Raw genomic sequence first — 17,990 nt, 5'->3', positions numbered from 1 at the left:
CCCTGCTACAAGCCATGAGTTGTGGGGTGGGTTAGAAGCCACCTCCACTGTGCCACGTGCTGGGTTCGGGCGACATGGCAACCTGCAGCGCAGGTAATTAAGCAAATGGCAGGCACATGTGGGGGTGGGGAAAACAACCCATACTGTGTAGTTTCCCCTGCTGATCATGTAAACCTGGCCCCAGGCGTCCTTTTCCCATCTTTTTTCAAAGCCCACGAACAGGAGCTTCTAAGACAGTGACGGGATTCGGACCACACGGGGCAGCTTGATGTGGATTATTTAACCCATAATGAGCTGTGACACCTGTGGGCACCCGGTTAAATATGCAATCCCTGTTTGGGAGTTGTCATGTTGTGCAAACCTGGCAAGCGTGGGTGATGCGAAGGTTAAACAACCCTCGCATAATCCTAAAACAGACCATGGGTTAAATAAACCCATTTGTTTATTAAATAAACCCATGGTGGACTGTCATGTTGTACAAACAACCTCCATTGCTGTCAGTGGCCTGAGCTCTACCTGCCTTGTCAACAAGAAATGGACCAGGCCACTAGTCACAATGCCTGTATATCAGCACCAGAATGTCTCCTGTCCCAATACGAGTTGCTAGGGAACATGAGCAAGAGAGTGCTATTGCACTGATGTTCTATTGTGGGCTTGCCACAGGCATCTAGTTGACCACTGAGGGATCAGAATGCTGGACTAGATAGGCTTTTGGTCTGATCCAGCACAGCTCTTCTTATGTTATATTTTCTTAGTGCTTTAGTATTTATGGATATCAAGATTTTCCAGCTGTGTCATGTCCTTTAAGTTTTCTCACACAGGTGTCTTTCCAGACAGTTGTCTGCATACAGAATCCACAGTCACTACTACGTTATTGAGGAGGATCACCTAAATGTCTTTCCCCTAGTTCACAGTAATCCAGGGCTGTCACCTTTTCCTGAAAGCACTCAAGCAAGCCACAAGTTGCTAAGAAAAGACTAACCTTTTATTTCCTGTACCTCGATCCCAGCTTTTTTAACAGACCGATGCTCCATTTCTGCAACACAAGATTTGCTTTTAAGGCATTGCGAAGTGTGTGATTCATATAGGCTGTAATGGCCACCATTTGTGACACATAATTGGCTTTACAAGCATGCACAACTCAGAAGATTAGCAGGGCTGGTCCTAATTGGTAATATATGCAAAATACAAGATTAAATAGGTAGTACATCTCTTTCAGAGGGTCTGTCTCAAAAGGTTTACTGAAAGGTTTCCTGCCCAGGAAAGCGGAACAATTTACTCAGGATAAAGTATGGCACATGATAAAACAGATCAGTTAAAATAACACAATCACATCCTTCTCGAAGAAAAGAAAAAAGGCAACACAAAAATGTATACACAAGCACACTTCATGACACCGCAAAATTCTCCATCAGAAAAGTCCATATTCTGTGGTCAAGAATAGTATGAAAATCCACAGTATGAAAATCAGCACATATTCCTTATTGGTACAATACATTCCCAATTAAATAATCATCAGTTCCAAATCATCTGGGTTGGCAGATGATTTGGAAGAAATGGGGGTTAAATAGGAGGAATGGGAAACTGACTCAGCACTGCAGGGCACAGACAATGTCCACCAAAGCGTGGTCTCTTTTTGGTTTCAAAAGCTTCAGCAGACACTGCCTAGACATTCTCTGTGCTCTTCATTGGATACCTGGTTAGTATCAGATACTTGAAACAATGGGCAAGGAAGCCCAGAAATTATGGAACCCATCCATCTTCTTAAAAAAAGCTTCAGATAACATAGTTGTTTTTTACATGATGATTTATTACTTTCATACATTTGTATCCTTCCTACTGTAACTGTAGATTATACAGTTAATCATACAAAAAGCCTAATGCTTTTTTATTATTAATCCCACTAGGTTTATGGAACTGACTGAGATCAGAAACGCTTCCTGATGAAGACATTCAGCTAGGGGAAGAATCAGTCAAGAAGTTATCAAAAGGAGCAGGGCTGGAATTCTATGACAAGAGTAAGGTAATTCAGCACCCATCCATTTATTATGCATTTTGGTTGCACATTGTGTGTGTGTGTGTGTGTGTGTGTGTGTGTGTGCATCCCACCCCCCAAAATACCCACACCTAGATGTGTTCACATCCAATCTGGTAAATTGTTGCAGAAGGAACTATATGATTTGGAAACTTGACAACTGCTAGACATCATGTGTGAATGGGACCAGTACTTGTGAATACCACTACCATCTCTCATTTTTAATTCTTCAGTAAAACTGCTACAAGGTTTATGCCTTCCCACACCTTGTTTTCTAAAATTTTGGTACCAGTTAAAAAGTGGAAGTTCACAGTATTCCATTGCAGAGAGCATAATGTGTTTTCTGTTGTACTATACCAGCCATGGAGATTCTTTGACACTCTAACCATGAGCATCTGCATGACTTGATGTAAGGCAGTTGCTCAGGTCCCCTTGGGCACAGCTTCTGGACCTGAATACTCTGGGTAGGATCCAACTGTGCCCTACCGCTAGCAGTGACCACCACGGGTTCCTGGTGCCCACATGGCTGGCAGCGGTGATGTAGCACTTCTGGGGGCAAGACCGCAAACGAGCAGAAGCACAAGTGTCTGGAAGGGGCAGATCTTGCCTTCCAGAAATGTGTGTTTCCAGTCGTTTGGGGGCTTGTCCCCGGAAGTGCTATATCACCGCCAACCACCGCGGGCTGTGTGTGCACCAGTAACCGGTGGTGCTCGCCACTAGTGGTAGGGCACCACTGGATCCTACCCAGTGTGTTTGCCCATGGACAGTAAAAAAAACAACCTTGCGGTCCTGGGGGAAACAAATAAGGGGTGCACAGATAAGCAGCTGGCCAACTGCCAGCAGTAGGGAGTGGGTGGGATGGGAATACTCACAACTGGGGGGGGGCAATGTCACTTCAGCTTTCCAGGACAATGCTATGTTACAAGATGGAAGGAGCCGCAATATAATTTTCTTTTATTTTATGTAAGATGCATTAGATATCCTTCTGAATCAAAAGGTGGGGCAGAAACCAAATAAACAAACAAAAAATATAATATAAAATGTCCATGTAAGAGCAAATAGTTTCATTTGCAGCTGTAACTGTTGCAAATGGGAAGCTTTGCTCAGCAATTTATATTTTAGTATAAAAACCTTACTTGGCTTTGTTTTATTCTGATTATTTCTGGTTCTAAATTTGTTATTCTTCATTTTACTGTTTTTATTCAGGTTGAAAGGAGCTTTGGATGCTATTTTTTGGGGGGGGAGAAAATGTAACACATAAATTTGAAAAAAGAATCAAGAAATAAATAATAAACTCCATAATTGTTCGTTTATGCCTTTAAAAACAGAGCTACTGAAAGGGACACCTTCAGCCAAGAGCGAGCACCATTTTTAATGACCAAGTAGCAGCAACTGTTCCAGCGGGAGCAACTTATTTAGGTTAACAAGATGTGAAAATGGCACAGGAAAGTGAAAATTAAGCCGTTCAGCCAGTGGAGTCACTACAATTCTCAGTTGACTTGTCAATGGACATTGAATGCCAGATGCTGAGGGACAAGTTGGGAATGAAGAGGTCTCCCTAACAGGGTAATACGCCAAGCATGACAACACAACATTTAATAATGCAAACTATCTTGGTGAATCTCCGAAAGACCTAAAGTGACAAGCGATTCCCAATTCCTCCCCTACTCCGCAAATTAAAAATAAAAATCAGATGCTGGAGGTCTGACAGGCTTTGCTGTTGAAACAATTGGAGGTAACCAAAAGCAGCTGTCATTCAGGAAATGTTGCAACATTGCTAATTGGATTCTTAGTCCTCCTGCTATTTAAAATATTCTTGTTTTAATCTGATCTCTACCGAAACATTTATTGTGGGTGCAACCCTGTGCATGTTCAGACAGAAATAAGCCCTACAGCTAGGGATGTCAGATTGATTTCTAGGAATCCATCCTGAGGATTCCTCAGTGGCCTGGCTTTTCCAAGTCTCACAGGTTCAGAGGACTTGTAGACCAATTTTTTACTTCTGGAGGGGATTTGCGCTAATGCACATTAGTGCAAGTATGCATTTGCAAAGAGGAATAAAATCCTCATCCATCCCTAAAAAAATTGAACCTGGAACTTCCTGATTCACAGCTCAGTCTCTTTCAGCATAATCCTATACATGTCTGCTCATAAGTAAGTTTCATTGAGTTCAATGCGGCTTACGCCCATGTAAGTGGGTATAGTGCAGAGATGGCAAAGAATTGGCAAAGTAAAGATCCCCCAGCCCACTTCCCTGGATAACTTCTTCCATGTGTTTCATGTACATGTTGAAGAGCATGGAGGCCTGTGGAACACCATAGCATAACTGCCATGTGGCAGAACACTAAGCCCCCAGCACCACCTTCTGAAACCTGCCATCCAGGTAGATGGATGGAACCACTGCAATACTGCTTGCAAACCCCAACTCAACAGACTATCCAGAAAGATACCATGGTTGATGATATCAAAATCCGCTGAAAAAGCCAGGAGAACCAACAGAATCACACTTCTCCATCCGTCTCCTGGCACAGGTCATCCCATAGGATGACCAAGGCAGATTCTGTTCCAAAATCAGGCCTGAAACTGAATTAAAACGTTCTATTCTATAATATCCTTTAAGGTGCAGTGGTGAGAACTATAACACAGTATTCCAAGTGCGTTTGCACCACAGATTTTTTATAGAGGCACTACGAAATAGGCGGTTTTAGTTTTGATTTCTTTCCTTAGGATTCCTAATGGTAATGATCCCTAATGTGGAAGTCATCTTTTTCATAGTTGCTGCACACTGGGTCGGTATTTGCAATAAACCTTCGGGGGGGGGGGGGTGAAATTAAAAATGTAAGGAAGTGCATTAGTTGTCATGTCAAGGGCTAGCTGCCCTTAAGGCTGGTCTGGAAGCTGGAGCTAGTGCAGAATGCAGCAGCTGGGCTGTTATCAGGAGCTGCCCCTTTTCAGCAGGCAAAGCCTTTGGTGAGGGAACTGCACTGGCTGCCCATTTGCTACCAGGCCAGGTTTAAGGTTTTGGTACTAGTGTACAACACTCTAAACAACTTGGGACCAGGATACCTGAGAGAATGCCTTCTCCCTTACCAACCTGCCCGGTCACTGAGGTTATCAGAGAGCATGTTTCTGGTGGTTCCACATGGACCCATGGCCCAACTGGAGTCCACCAGGAAAAGAGCCTTCAGTGTGGTGACTCCTTTCCTGTGGAACTCCCTGCCTTTGGAGGTCAGGCAGGCACCAACGTTGTGTTGCTTCTGGTGCCTCCTGAAGACATTGTTATACCAGGAAGCCTTCCTTGAGTGACCAGCTGTGGTTTATTAAAGTTGGTCTTATCAGAACTTGTTTCTTTTAAAAATGTTTTAATTGTTTTAACATGGTGTTTTATTCTTTTATCTTTGCTGTTCAACACTCCAAAATCTTTTGATGTGGAACAGTATATAAATATTGTAAAAAATAAACAAATAAATGTCTTAAAATATTTAGAAATAATCCAATAAAAAGAAATTCCAAGTCAAGTGTTCAATTTATTTGAATAGAACATGTTAGTGACATTAAAGCTTCAATCCTATGCACACTTACCTGGGAATAAGGCCTATTGACCTCAATGGGACTTTCTTCTGAGCAAACGTAAATAGGATTGTGCTGCATTTAATTTTTTTCCTCCCTAATCAAATGTATCACTTTAAATACTCTTGGCTATTGAAAAAATAATGGAGATATTTAAACAGCATGTAAAATTAACATGCATACTTTTTTGTTTTGTTTTCTAATACAAATCAAACACAAATCCCCAATGATTTGGGGCACTGGAAATTTTCTGATTCAATTTTTATGGAGGGGTTTTGTGAAAATTGCTTAGAACACATCCAAAATAGGCTGTTGCCTTGTGCTGAAGTAAAAGCAGAGAAAAGCAGAGAATTTTGGAAATGGATCAAACACACATCTAACCTTTCTTTGAAACTTCAGTACAGATGTGCCCTTAGCACAAAGGTTAAGAAAGCAGAGTCTCCGGTTAAGTGTATGCCTGAAAATAATGACTGATGCTTTTAATGGTCTAAGGCAAAGATAACTTACTTTCTGTGGATATAAATTTCCATACTGTGTTGGTGTGAGCATCACCAATATATACCGTTCTGTCTTCTGAAACAACAATGTCATGTGGCATCTCAAAACTCTGTCAAGGTAAACAATGAACACATTAAAACTGGAAATTGGCACAATAGAATAAAATCTGAACATTTAGACCCATTTAATCAGTAGTTTGAGATATGGAATTCAACTCTTGTCTGGTATAAGAGGAGGAGGTTTGAGTTTAATTAACATGTGAAAAAGGGTGGAGGAAGTCTTATGGTGCTGAAGGAATAGAGGTATCTTCTTCTATACTAATATGAATTGCCAAGTCTTTCCCCAGAGCCTGAATGGCAGCAGATAACCCATTGGGTTCAAATAAAATGGCCTTGCTGATTGCTCTTGTACAATGTTTTGTCAATCTCTGCACAAAAGAAAGAAAGAAAGAGAGAGAGAGAGAGAGAGAGAGAGAGAGAGAAAGAAAGAAAGAAAGAAAGAAAGAAAGAAAGAAAGAAAAGACCAATCATGGTGTTTGTTAAAAGAAAACTGCATGTTAGAAGTGCTATCTAAGTAACAAAGAATCATCAGTATAAACAATGAAAGATCCTTCTCTCTCTCTCTCTCTGGCCAGGTTCGCACATAATGCTGAATCTTGGGTTAATTAACACATGATTTGCTGGGCACAAGCGGGAGCGAATACACTGTCTCCAGTGTGCTCCTCACTTCCATGTTCTATAAACAACCAATGATTGCCCCGTTCATAGGTTGTGAGTGTGACATCTAAATCCAGACACTCTGGGTTGTTTAGTAGCTAAACAACCCAGAGTGAACCCAAGAACAAACTGTTCCTGCTAATGCCCAGCAGGATCTCTCTCCCCCTGCCTAGTGTGTATTCGATTGAGGAAAACCTCAAAACATACCTTATAGCCACAAGTAAAAAAACGACTTGTGGCTATATACATGACCTGAGGATAGTATATCCTGGAACACATCCTAGATTACTTTGGAGTATGCAGTCATATTTTAAAACTGATGATGTTTAGGGTTTAATACGCAATGCTGTTTGTTCCCTACTCTCAATAAACAGACATTAAAATGCGTAGGTGGGTAAGGAGTTTATACAAGGTGCATATGATGTCGGCTTTAAGTTTTCAAACCAGATAAAAATCCAGAGTACTAATTAATTTTTAATCCAGTGGCATGCTGACACTACATGCATGATGGCAGTTTCAGACAAGTTAGAAGTAGAAAAGAACAGGAAAGAGAAAACAAATAGTAGTGCAGTGACTTGACTCCAATGTAGTGAAATTTCTCTTCTCTATTTGGCTTAACAAATCAAATTTATTTCCTGGCTTGAACTCTGCCTATTTGTGGCTGTAGCCTAATTAAATAAAATGACTTTTCATATGAAGTAATAATCTACTATGTACTGGGAAAACTCTGCCAGAAACGGTGTGTGGCACCATTTAAAGCCATCTTAGTGGAAAATTGGGAGGTAAGGGGAATACTTTCATCTTTGTTTGCTGAACGGTTTTGGAGATTTTTTTTAGCAGAGGGCTAGTTGAAAGTCCATTAATACTACCATGAAGCATCAAGATATTATTATTAATCCATTTTTATCCTGTCTTTCAACATAGGCCAAGCCCTCAAAGCAGATTATATTAAATAATGCACAATATAAAAACAGCTAAAATAGTAAAACCATTAATGAAACAAGTAAAACACAAATCAAGATGCAGAGGTTCGATGTAAAACTCAAGTTTCCAAATGCTTTTATGTATGCTCTACTAGCCTTGCAAAGCAGAGATAGGACCCAGGAGTAAGATTCCTGCACAGATGGCTTCTCTTCCCCCGCCCCTGCTCTCTAGAGAGGCCTTCTCTTGTTCTCTTGCTTTCAAGTTTTTTTTCCTCAAGAAACCCTTCACATCTCTCCGACCACATATGGGTTTTTTTTATTGATCCCTCAACAGATTCAGGTTCCTATTAATGTAGGCACTTTGTCAGTATGCAACTTAAAATTCACCCTCCTGCAGATTTATTTCATGGAAATTCCAATTTCCAGAGCAACAGAAATTTCCAGAGCAACAGAGTTCAGTCAGAAAATCTCAAAAGGACCAGCTTTCCTGCTCAGCAACCAAAATGCTCTCAAAATTTGGCAATTAGGACTTGATTATCTTACTGCTCACTTAAAATCCAGAAGCAGCTCAACCCTGTCACAGTAATTTTACATCCAGCCCAGTTCAACTGATCATTTACAGCTTGATGTTTCACAGGAAAGAATAAACTGGTAGGATGCTGCTTTTTAAAAAATGTTGCTTTAATACTGCCATATTATTGTTGACACTGGTTTTGTAGTATTTTGTTTTGTAAACTCCTTCGGGTGCCCTTGTTAGGGGTAAAAGGCCATATAGAAATGTTGTAACAAATAAAATAAAACAAATATTCTAAAGACGCAAGTTCAACATAATGTTAAATTCAACTTATTACTGGTGATAAACACAGGATTGCATTGTATCCAATAGGAAAGTTCCCCGTACACACAGAGCAAATTCAATAAAATGCTGTAAAGAGGGATGTAACCAAGACCAGTCTTTATGCAGTCCTGCTGCATTCAGCCAAAACACACCTGTCCCTTGCCCATCTGAAATGGAAGCCATCTGGACATGGTAGTGATTGGCTGCCCCCTACCTGTTATTACCAAAAATCTTTCACCCTCATTCCTGGAACAATTTTGCCCTTTTTACAAAAAATTCCCTCCTCCTTTTTAAATTAACAAGGTAACGAATGAGTAAGTTGCATGAATGTTCATGAAGAGGTTTAAAAAAAAAGAAAAAAGAGAGAGCCTGCCTAAAGCTTAGGGGGAGGGGCAGGAGTGCTAACCAAGACAACATTTGATTTGCCGGTATGGACCTCTCATTTCAGCACAAAACCAGGAGAGGAAGCTGCGCCAAAAGTACTGAGAGGTCGGGAGAATGAGCCCAGGCTCTTTCATACACAGTTATAACTATGGCTGAACATCACATCAAACTGGGTCATCATGTCCTTGTATCACCGTCATGTGTAGGAGGAGATGCTCCTAGATATCAGGGTTGCCTCTGAGCATATAGAGTGTCAGAGCAGTTCAGATTCTGAGGAACAGCTGCAACACGTGGGGGAGGAACTTTCCCAGGCTTCAGAGGCACAGCTGGACGGAGAGGCCCTCCCTTCACACATCCCTGTGATAGCGAATAGGGGGAGGCGAGGGAAGGATAACCTGAACTCTTAGACGAAAGGCGCAGACACAGGCACAAGCGGGAAATTGTAGGGGCTGAGCTTAGGCGCTCTGCCCGATTTGCTCAGCATCAACAGCTGTGCCTAGAGGTGTCACGGGAGAGGGGGAGATCTTCCCCTCCCACCCCTTCAGTTAAGAGAGTTTGCCACCTTTTTCCCAAATGGAGACCAACTTTTGTAACTCCCCTTTGAACTCCTTGAAGGCTTTTCCTTTGTAGTCTGTGAATCTCTAGCAATTTGCATCTGTATGCCTCATTAGGGTAATGGAATTAAAGCCTTGGAAATGCAGCCTCTTGCCTGAGTGTTGATTTGGCTATTGGGGTTCTCAGCAGGGCAAAAGGGAATCCTGACACTATATTCCTCTCTCATCCATGCATAAAGATCCTAAGACATAATTTTTGGAAGTGCCATCCCATCTTAGTATTGCGATTTGGAAAACAGGACATAGACCCTACAGCCCCACAGTATAATATCCAAGATTTAATGAAACAGAATAACTTGGTTTTGTATTCTAGGTAATCTGAACATTTTCACGTTAAAGTCTGAAATGTGTACAAGGCGAGGAAAGGAAGAAAAATAAATGAGTGCTCATGCATTTTTAATAAAACCAAGTGATGCTTCACAACGCGTTACCTTTCTAAGTGGAATGAAAGTGTCAGTGATTTCTCCAGTTGAAAAGTTCATCACAAATGCTTGCACCAGCTCCGTGTCTCCAGGATAAGGTTTCCCATTAACTGCAAACAGTAGACCACCTACAAAGATACATTCATTCTTCAGTGATCTGTGTGTGGCGAGAGTATTCTTCCTTTTTACAACCCAGTCTAAGCACAACAATGTAGGATAGGAAAAAGCTGACTAGTCGGCAGTAATTACAGATGTGCAGCAGCTCATAGCCTTCTGAAAGAGTCGTTTAATAGTGAAGGTAGATTTCTCTCAATACAACACACAGATGTAAGTATTTCAGCCATGACTGCTAGGGAGGAATTGGCAGTGCTTGAGAGTTAGAATCAGTTGCAATAAGGGAACTGCAATGAAAAACAAATGCAAGAGAAATCAAGAGATGTTAGCACTCCATACTCTCTTCTCTTAAGTTGACTGTCACAGTATTTTTATTATTAAAATGTATACCCCACACTTCATTCATATTGGGCCGGTTTGCACGTCACAGTAAACCAGCTGAAAATAAGCTGGGGTGGGTTGTGTTTTTGCTCTGTAACCCATGTTACTCCCAACAGACTATCAGGTGCTCTGCAGCTTGCTCCACCTTGTTTCCCCTTAGTCCTCCCACCTGCTCCCAGCACGTATTCCATGGGCCTTTGTAGGACAAGCTCAGCAGCCTACTCCGCTAATGAGTGTATTTGCATTCATTAGCGGAGTAGAGGTGTTTTTGTAGAACCCCCCCCCCCCTTTTCAGGGAGATTTGTGCATATTTAACCTTATTTTTTGTTCACCTTCGGGGAGCTCTGTGCAAATATAACTTTATCATTATTGTTTTTTAAACTTTCAGCAAAAATTGTATAAATCCTCTATAGTGCAGTAACTACTGTGCTAAACAAACCACCCAGCAACCTTAAAACAGGCCACGTTTTCTGGGTGGTTTGTTAACCACCCCAACCACCCACCCTTGCTGGGTTCAGATGCCATAACAAGTCAAGCTGGCAAGGGTAATTATGTAAATCCGGCTGTCATGTGATTGGCACATGCAGGGTGGTTAACAAGCCACCATGGCATATTAACCACCCTGTGATCGTGTGCATTGGATCAGTGTTCCTTGTTTGAAAAAATGGAGCTGTGACATTCGTTCCCGGCCTTTTTGCACTTTTAAAGGTTTCTTTACAATGATCTCGTAATACAGGGGTGGGCAACTCTGGGAGGTCCAGGGGCCATTTTCACCACCTCAGATCCCTCCAGCCCACAGGCCACACTCCTGGCACCCCTGCCACCCTGTGGATTTCTGAAGCACAGCGGGAGGACAAATCACTAATTTGCTGAGGCAAACCATTATGGAACTCTACACTGGCCACCTTTAGCTTGTTTCCAAAATAACTTGGCCACTGTAGCAGGTCTGTCATTGGAAACTGGTGGCATTTGTTGTCATTGCCATGAATTTCAGTGGCAGGGCTACATGTTTCCCACCCCTCTTGTACGACTGGACTCTACTTATAGGTGCATACATGCTTTATTCCGTTCTCCAATGTAATGATAGCCTTATAATTATATTGTTGTCTGGTCTAAGAATTGGCTCCAGGCAAGGTGTGTCATCATTCTTTCCTGCAAACTACATCTGACATAGAAGTTCCATAACTGGAATTCCCAACATAGTTTTCTAGTACAAAAAGCTCTTGTGGGCAGAGAGGCTGATTTAGATTACAGGTGCTATACTGGATGAGGGGGATCTGACCCTACATTCCCATACTGCCTCAGTCAAAATGCCCCTCATAGGTATTAGCCCTCTGGCTGCATTTTGTACTAGAAAAAGATCTTTGGTTTTCCATTCACAAAACTCATCACATGGAATGCTCCCATAGCATACTATTACATTTCCCTAGTAGGTTTCCCCTCTTGGGCAAATGCAGCACTGCAATATAGCTGAACAAGGTGAAGATGAGTTCCCATCCCAGCACATATCTATGATATGATTACGAAAAGCAGTTTTAGAATGTATTTTTGTTTTCTCTCCTCAATATTACAATTACGTTTACATTTCTCATCTGCCTATTGCAAACTTTTCAGTACTGAATATTATCTAAAAAACAATGTTGCATTTTTCAGATGTTTGCACCGTAAGATACTCTCATCTTTTATGCTTTAGTTTTAATTTAAGAAGTTTAATCCCCAGCATTCTTGTTCTAATGTTGAAATATGTAATTTCTTCCTCTACTGAAGTAGAAATATTTTTGCTATTTTCTCTAATGGCACTTGAAATAATGTACCGGCTTTCTGAATTTGAACCACCAGTGAAGAAGCAATAAAAGTGTGAAGTGTGTATTTATAAATGCCAGCCTCAAAGGAGGTATTTTTATTATTTCCTTTAATATTTTATATATTTATAGGCATGAGAGAGATGGAGGGAGGCAAGGAGAAGATAAAAAGCATAGGATTCTCTTATATATAAGGGAACCCCCCTGCCATTTTGGAGCTAACTTCAGTTAGAAAGGATTAATAGATTAAATACATACAGCAAAATTAGTAATGTGGACATCAGAATTGGAACAGGTCACAATAAAGAGCAGAAAGGAAACAAAGCTATCTTTACAGCAGTCTATTTAGGAGGCACTGTGCAAAATTTAAAAGGGCCTTTTTGAAAACCCTTTAAGCAGTTGGGGTAGTTGCACTTTATTCTGCCATGTTTTATTTATTGTGATTTATTTGGTGTTTCATCTTAAAGTATGATTTTTAAATTATTGTTGTATTATGTGAGCTGCCTTGGGAACACAGTTCTGTTGAAGGTGCAGAACTAAGGTAACAAAAAAAGAGAGAACTATATGTCCTAATCTATTCCTGGGTAGGTCTGTCAGTTCTTCTACCAAAGAGATCTTCACAGTAAGTCCAACTTCCCTCTCTCATTCAGTGGCACAAGAGCAGGCACCACAGGGATGTTCCGAAGCAATTCCTCATCCTGAGGTATGTCCCAGAGCAGACACTGGCCTCTTGGAAAGATCCTTAGAGATCCCACTAGAAAAACCCAAGGAGGATTTGGTCAAGACCGAAGTGTCAATTCTGTAGTGATGGACAAATGTTGAAGGGGAGGTCCACATGCATGCACGTATTTGCTGGGGTGCATTGGTTTGAAGAGTGGCAGAGGTAGTCATGTCATAGGAAATGAGCATTGACTCCTGCAGGCGTTTGAAAAGCCTTGGACCTACAGATCAGACATAACATTCCCTGATGCAATGGAAAAAGGCCACCCTAGCTTGTAGGAGAGACCGGCACTCAGAATGTTTAATGACCTCAACCTTTTCCAGTATAACCTTAAAACCCCTGCTGACATCCAACATGGGCCAGTGGCACTTTTTAAAGTATTAAGGTTTGATACAGAAATTAAGCAGGAACAATTTCTGGCTCCTGTGAAATTATAAGGTAAGTGCGTAGTATCACCTAATCCAGGAGGCGGCAACACAGTGCCCACCGGCACACCTGCACCCACCAAGATACGCTGATGTGCCCACTTGCCTCCCCCATTCACTACTCCTGCTCAAGCTCCTACTCCTTTCCTCCCACTCACCCCCCAGCATTACTTTATTTTCCATGGCAAACTGCACCAACATCCTGCTTTCACGTGGCAAGGAGTGGTGGGCTGCTATATCCAGTCATGCCCAGTTATGCACACAGGGGTCATGGGGGCAAAGTGCCTGCCTGCCTGAGAGGTGCGGCAACCTGCTGCTTGCTCTGAGATGGAGGTGGAAGAAGAGTGATGGGCTCACAGGGGGAAAGCAGTGGATGCTGCTGCTGCCTTGGATTAGGTCCTAACCCAAACTGAAGCCACACAGTTCTTTCCTATCAAGCAATGTTGTTTTTCTGGCTGAGGTGATAGCTCTTTGGCTGTATGGACCTAGAGTACATGTGGATAACCCGTGGCTGCTCTATGTGGTCCATGCAACCCCTGGGCTGCCCCACTCACTTTGCCCTGCGATCCAGCTGATCAGCCATCTTATAGCTGCAGCAGTGGGGAAACAGCAATCCTGATCAGGCTCACGGAGGTGAGGAGTGCCTTTAATCTCACCCCTCCTCAGCAATCCCGGTGAAGACTGCTATTTCCCTGCCACTAACAGCAGCAGGAAAACGGCTATCTTGATGGGAATGGCTGAGTGTGGGGGAAGTATGGTTACAGCAGGGGTCCCCAACGCAGCACCCATGGGCACCATGGCACCCACAGGCACCTCCAATACCACCATGAAGGGGTCCTCAACATGCATGCCCACAGCCACCCACAAAACTTAAAAAAAATCTTTTTTAAAAAAGTATAAGTACATGCATTTGTATATATCTATAGCAATGAATACATATGAAATGCATACAACTTTCTAACAGTTATACATAGGATTTAACAAAAGCGGTCCAAATATGCAAATAAGTATCTATTTGAAGGTAAGGTCTATATGCCACCCGTTCAAATATTGAAAGTGTTGTCAGGTCCCCAATCCATTGCATTATAGGAGATGAGTGTTTATCCTTCCAATGTTGTAATATCAGTCTTTTAGCTGTCAAAAGGGTGCAGAGAATCCATTTATGCTGGCCATTCATTAATTTCCATGACGCAGATAAATAATTTAAAAGAGCAGGTACATCAATAAATGTTAAAGACTATTCCAGGACAAAATTTATCTGTGTAATAACCTTCTCCCCGAAAGAAGCAACTACTGGGCATTGCCAAAACATATGTTTAAAAGATGCACTAGCTGTATTGCACCTCCAGCAGTTAGCTGAATTAGTCAATCCCTTATTAAGAGACATTGTGGTCTCTTTAATAAGCCTCACGTCTATCTATAGACATGACAGATTGACGCCAAAGTGGCGATACACTAATTAGACATTTTGTGGTAGTGTCCAAAGCAGTTTGTCATATTCCCAAATGTGCCCACGGTCCCAGAAGGTTGTGGACCCCTGAGCCTCTTCCATGTCCCAGCAATCCCAAAGGTAGGCCCATTTGACAGCCTTGAGGACCAAGTACAGATTCCCCCCCCACACCAAAAAAAAAATCCCACATGTGATGTGTGTGTGGGGGGGTGAGAGTAAGATTTACTTTCTGCAAAAAGGTGCTTAATAAGAGATGCCTAGAAATACAATCCCCTTCTAAGCCTCTCCGGATCTTGTCTAAGACAACTACCTGTCTTTCATGGAAGTCAGAGCACAAACTCTGATTGAGGCCAACCAGTAAAACCTCTAGAACTTCACTACTGATCCAATGAAGGGGATCTGTTTTCTTTCCCTCATACCACCATTTGGATGCCTTCTTCATAGTCTCATATTGTGCGGTGTGGGAGACTAGTAGTTAGCTGTACCCAAGTGCCCTCCACCTGGAGAATGGAATCCGGTCCAAATAGAGTAGCAGGTGTCACGTTTCTTGAGATAAATCACTTCTAAGAACCACAGTTTCCTTGCTCTGTAAAGAACTATGAGAATCACTTCTGCTTTACTTGCTCTATTTCCAAAGGCCTTAGGATAAAGGTGTAAATGGAAGGGACAGTGTTGAGCAGATCTGCTGGCCATGATACCAAGAGGGCTTCTTTATGTTACTCCCCTTAGGTGAAAAAGCAGCTTGGGAAGAAGCTAGGGAGATGTTGGTTGGAGAACCATGTACTTGCAAGCCAAGCACCCAGCTCCATAACAGGCTCTTGCATCTCTATTATATATATCTGCCATGTAATTTCTACTTTGGCTTTGTAGGTGTTGCCTAATGACAACATCTCACAGAAACCCCAAATCCAGGTTTTTTGGCTTGTCTACAATGCCTCATTTTTTCAAAATGCACAAAGCATGGACAATTACTAGTGAAGGCCTTAACCAATATCCATCCCCTTATTTGCTCCAATGTTGTTGTATGCCTTAATTAGGACAGGCAGTGAAGTGTTGCTTCTCTCTCCCCTTTAATACGCAGTCCACGTACTGTAAGCGTTTTGCACTGACTTGAGTAAACCACAGCACTGCCTCATGTGGTCTGCTTTCTCCCTATTACATTGACCAGTTAGTCCCTTGCTTTAGGCAACTGAGACCATTATGCCAAGTGGCCAAGACATTTCTTTTTACAGTAGTTGAGAATGTTCTGACAACTCCCCCCTTCCCCACCCCAATTTTTAAGAAAACCTGACCATGTTTAATTTCAGAGAATCTCAGCTTTCATTAAAAACAATTAAAACATTTTAGCCATTTTAAATTGTGGGAATAACCTTGAAGGGGACACTGACAGACAGCCACAGAGGCTAGAAAAGCAGATCGAACTCCTCGTCCTTCCAGTGAATGTGTTAATTACCTTAGCCACATCCTGTGTTAAATAAAAAGATTAAAGACTGCATCTTTTGTTACCACTTAGGAAGAAAGCAGAGGTCTCAAATCTAACAAATATTTATTTTTATTTTTTAAAGTCTACCTGGAGCATAAGAAACTGCAAATACTTCTCTTCCAAATGACGGATGTCTGATTTCTCTCACAAATTCTCCAGTTTCTGGTTTAAAACATTGAATTCGACCATTTTCTCTGTCTGCTACACACAGTTGACCAAAATCAGTTACGAGCGTTAAGCTGTGAGGGATGTTGAACTGGCCAGGTTTAGCTTGACCGACAGAAGTCTCTGAAACAGAAGATATCCAGTTAAAGCAACAAATCTAAGGCCATAATTAGTAGCCAGAAATACTGTTTGTTTGTTTATTTATTTATTACATTTATATCCCGCCTTTTTTCCTCTTTGAGGAACCCAAGGTGGTGTACATAATCCTCCTCCTCTTTATTTTAGCCTCACAACAACAACCCTGTGAGGTAGGTATTTTATGCTAAAACAGTGAGAAAATGTTCATAGATGGTGACCTGGGTTCGCACAATTACCATGGGTTAAACAAGCCATGGTGGCATGTTTCAGCCATGGCACATGCTGGGTGCCATTTGTCTAATCACCTGCCTGGGCATGGCTTGTTGTGTTGTCCAAACCCAGACAACATGGCTTGTTGGAGGGGGAAAAACCCCTCATATATGCTAAGCACTTATGTTGGGATGCTTATAAAGCCTTCATGCACTAAGGGGGAACCATAGCTAATCATTTCTCATTGGGATAACAGTATGAGTGTCTTACATAAATGGCTCACAATGAGCCTGCTGTGAATTTCAAAATTATTGATACTTTAATTCTCAGCTTAAAATAGATAGGAAAAATTCAAAGCTATTTTTCTTGTGCCAACTGCATGTTTAAAAACAATCAAGTTCAGCTCTGATGAAGAAGCCATAGGTATGTAATATTGTTGTTGTTGTTCAGTCGTTCAGCCGTGTCCGACTCTTCGTGACCCCATGGACCATAGCACGCCAGGCCTTCCTGTCCTGCGCTCTCTCCCGGAGCGTGCTCAAGTTCATATTCATTGCATCCGTGATGCTATCTAGCCATCTCATCCTCTGCCGTCCCCTTCTCCTTTTGCCTTCAGTCTTTCCCAGCATCAGGGTCTTTTCCAGGGAGTTTTCTCTTCGCATTAGGTGGCCAAAATATTGGAGCTTCACCTTCATTATCTGTCCTTCCAATGAGCAGTCAGGGTTGATTTCCTTTAGGATTGACTGATTTGACCTCCTTGCAGTCCAGGGCACTCGTAAGAGTCTTCTCCAGCACCACAGTTCGAAAGCATCAATTCTTCGGCGCTCAGCCTTCCTTATAGTCCAGCTCTCACAGCCATACATTACTACTGGGAAAACCATAGCTTTGATTAGACGGACCTTTGTCGGCAAGGTGATGTCTCTGCTTCTTACTATGCTGTCTAGGTTGGCCATAGCTTTCCTCCCAAGGAGCAAGCGTCTTTTAATTTCATGGCTACAGTCACCATCTGCGGTGATCTTGGAGCCCAAGAAAGTAAAATCTGTCACTGCTTCCATTTCTTCCCCTTCTATATGCCAGGAAGTGATAGGGCCAGATGACATGATC

The 17,990-nt window shown here is 42.0% G+C and overlaps 1 protein-coding gene across 11 annotated transcripts in view; it reads right to left on the bottom strand.

Annotated features, from left to right (window-relative positions):
- PAM (peptidylglycine alpha-amidating monooxygenase) overlaps positions 1-17,990 on the bottom strand; it is a 184,921-nt gene that overhangs the window by 5,767 nt on the left and 161,164 nt on the right. For 10 of the 11 annotated variants that reach the window (XM_084833818.1, XM_084833810.1, XM_084833812.1 and 7 more), the window contains 4 exons: positions 16,464-16,664; positions 10,010-10,128; positions 6,113-6,212; positions 983-1,036 (listed from right to left, as the gene is read on the bottom strand). In XM_084833818.1, the coding sequence (XP_084689944.1) occupies positions 983-1,036; positions 6,113-6,212; positions 10,010-10,128; positions 16,464-16,664 (474 nt within the window). Of the gene's footprint in view, positions 1-982; positions 1,037-6,112; positions 6,213-10,009; positions 10,129-12,368; positions 13,052-16,463; positions 16,665-17,990 lie in introns of those variants that run through there. The other variant, XM_084833821.1, reaches the window with a different exon arrangement.

This window comes from Heloderma suspectum, chromosome 2 (assembly GCF_057233095.1).
Source record: "Heloderma suspectum isolate Gila_16-S chromosome 2, 16-S_ref, whole genome shotgun sequence".
Taxonomy (NCBI): Eukaryota; Metazoa; Chordata; class Lepidosauria; order Squamata; family Helodermatidae; genus Heloderma; species Heloderma suspectum.
The sequence above is the reverse complement of the archived record's forward strand: the minus strand, read 5'-3'. Positions and strand labels throughout refer to the sequence as shown.